General features: G+C 43.3%; 1 protein-coding gene across 1 annotated transcript in view; it reads left to right on the top strand.

The window, feature by feature from the left end:
* The window catches only part of ING5 (inhibitor of growth family member 5), a 7568-nt gene extending 5323 nt beyond the window's left edge, over window positions 1–2245 (top strand). Inside the window, exon 7 of the mRNA XM_014308677.2 lies at window positions 7–2245. Within this exon, the coding sequence (XP_014164152.1) occupies window positions 7–49 (43 nt within the window). The 3' untranslated portion in view covers window positions 50–2245. The remainder of the gene's footprint in view (window positions 1–6) is intronic.
* The last annotated feature ends 323 nt before the right edge of the window (window positions 2246–2568 follow it).

Raw genomic sequence — 2568 nt, 5'->3', positions numbered from 1 at the left:
CTACAGGTTTTGTCCTCTTTCTGTTCAGGAAAGAAAGAAAAAGAAGTAAAGAGTAGAGGGGGATACACCGCCGAGGCAAGAAGAATTTAATATATTCCTTCATTCATGTTGCAATATTACCGTTGATTATTTTTTGTTAGTCTATCATCCATCTTTTTCTGGTATGATATTTAATTATCCAGTGGCCAGTTGAAATTCCTGTTCTTTCCTAAGTCAATGACTTTGGGAGGGAGTCCCAAATCCCTTTGCCACGGAGATTTTATTTATGTTAGTCTTGAACAATAATACTGAGGGAGGGTGTTGCCTTTTCTGGCTGTTTCCATTTCCCTGAAGATTCTTTGAGTACATCACTGTGAAGATGAAACCTGCAGTATTCTTGGAGAGAGAGAGAAGGTCGGATTTATTCACCAAATAAGATGAAGGCCTGAATTGTTAGCTGTGATTGCCTGTGTGGCACATGGGTAAATCAGGTTTTAGGGAAAGGCTCCATGAGGATATTTGTTTGTTCCCATGATGGTGTGGCTCTGCTGTTGAAGAAGGCCATCAGGAATGTTGTAACAGAACTTCTTGTCTTTTTTTAATTGGCCACATTTGTTCTTGACTTCTCTAGCTGCCTTTCAGATGATGAATGTGAATCCTTGCATTAGCACAGTGTCAGTGGCTGCAGCAGAAGAGAGAGAGGAAATCAGGAGCTAGAAAGCAAAAATCTGTCTTTTCCTTCCTCTGAGATACAGAAGTTGAGGGAAGAGCAGAGATAAATCTTGCTTTTGTATCTGTCTCCTGCATCATGAGGCATCCCTGCCTTCAGTGAAAGATGTAGTGGGGAAGGTGTTCCAGGTTTCCTTCCTGCTGGTGAAAGGAGGAAAAAAAAGCCCCAAACTCATGAGCTTTGCTGGCTCTGGTCCCCAATGGGTGTTGGTGGCAGCTCTGTGCAGGGCTGTGTGCTGCTTTCCATACCAGTGTGCAGGAGCTCTTGGTACAGACTGCTGGAAAGGCACCAAGAAACTCCCAGATGAACTTTTCTTCTGCTGAAAAAACAGCACAGAAGATTAAAAACACTTCTACTCAGATTCTGGCACCTGTTTTCAAAAGAAAGAAGGCTTTTCCTCTTACACTGAGCCTGTTACTCATGTTTTGCAATGAAGGAAAGTAGAACACAGCTCCTGCAACCTCTCCTTCCCCCTGTGGGGCTTTGTGCCTGCTGCTGACATAGAAGAAACCTCTCAATTGTGAGGCAGCTTTTCTGTGAACTGATTTATGGCAGGAAAAAATGATGGATTTTAGGATAAAATCCCTGTCTTTAGGGTGCTGTCATTTCCAGTGTGATGTTGCAGGTGTCTTTACGACACTGCATCACAGAGAAATGAAGTTCCCACAGTTGTGTGCATGAAAATGCACATTTGTCATTGCTGCCTCAGAACAGCACATGGAAAGCAGGCAGGGAAATTAAAGCCAGAGTGCTGGATGGAAGGAGGAGGAACAGCAGTCACACAAACCTGGAGTTCAGCGAGCTCTCTTCTTCCTGCCTCTTCATGAGCAAATCTGTGGTACCTCATGAGCCAGCCTGTAATCCAGTCCCTGATGCTGTCCCAGGGTTTGTTTTCCCCTTCCACCAATGGTATTGTAGGCAACTTCTCTTCCTGATTTTCCTAAGTTTTGTTATTACTGGCATTGCTGTGGATTAAGCATTTTATTGGAAACAATCTCAATCTCAAAACTCCACTCTGGAGATCTTGCTGGAAATGTGCCATGAGGGAAGAGAGCAGCTCTGGGTGAGCCAGTGTGGAGCTGACTTCCCTCAGCTCTAAAATTTTGGTCAGGTGGGATAAAAACCCACATTTTTAATAGTACTTTTGGGGCTTTGAAGAGCATTTTCTACTTGAACCAGCAAAGCAAAAAGGAAAACAAGCTCTGGAAGGTAAAGCCCTCAAAAGGAAGGATAATTTGCTAGGAATGATGAATAGTGTGAGGTACAACATTCTGTTCTTTACAACACCTGTGATGTGTAAAGCATCTGAGATCTGATACCAGCAATAAACTCTCCCACTGGGAACATGCCAGTTCAGGGCTTGGATGGGCTCAGGAGCATCTCCTGCCCTCTTACACCTGGTCGTAGACAATTTTTACGACTCCTTGTAGACAGAAATACCAGCAGCCTTCATTTTTGCTTACTAAAAGATTTAAATCTTCTGACTTTTGAATGTACAGTGTTAAAATATTTCCTGCAAAAGGAATACCCAACTAAACATTAACTAAACATTCCCCCCCAAAAAAAAAAAAAAACCCACAAAGAGGGGGGCCCAGCTTTACTGCAGCTCATCCAAACTGGAGGTCTGTGCCGACTTTCACCCAATTCCCGAAAAAAAAATTAAGGAATGTAAAGTTTAAAAGAAAAAAAAATGTATATCTGTATTTTTGGATCTTGGAGATGTTGGATTATATTATAAATAAAGTATTTTTGGGAATAAATGTGTGAGGGGGTTGTTTTTGGCGGGAATGTGTGGGGGGTGCTGTTGCAACCTCCGGCCGCCAGGGGGCGCTGCTGCCCGCCCGCGCTGAGCGCGTTCG

The sequence above is a fragment of the Geospiza fortis genome, unplaced genomic scaffold, assembly GCF_000277835.1.
Source record: "Geospiza fortis unplaced genomic scaffold, GeoFor_1.0 scaffold118, whole genome shotgun sequence".
In the NCBI taxonomy this organism is placed as follows: domain Eukaryota; kingdom Metazoa; phylum Chordata; class Aves; order Passeriformes; family Thraupidae; genus Geospiza; species Geospiza fortis.
This window is presented reverse-complemented; position numbering and strand designations above follow the sequence as displayed.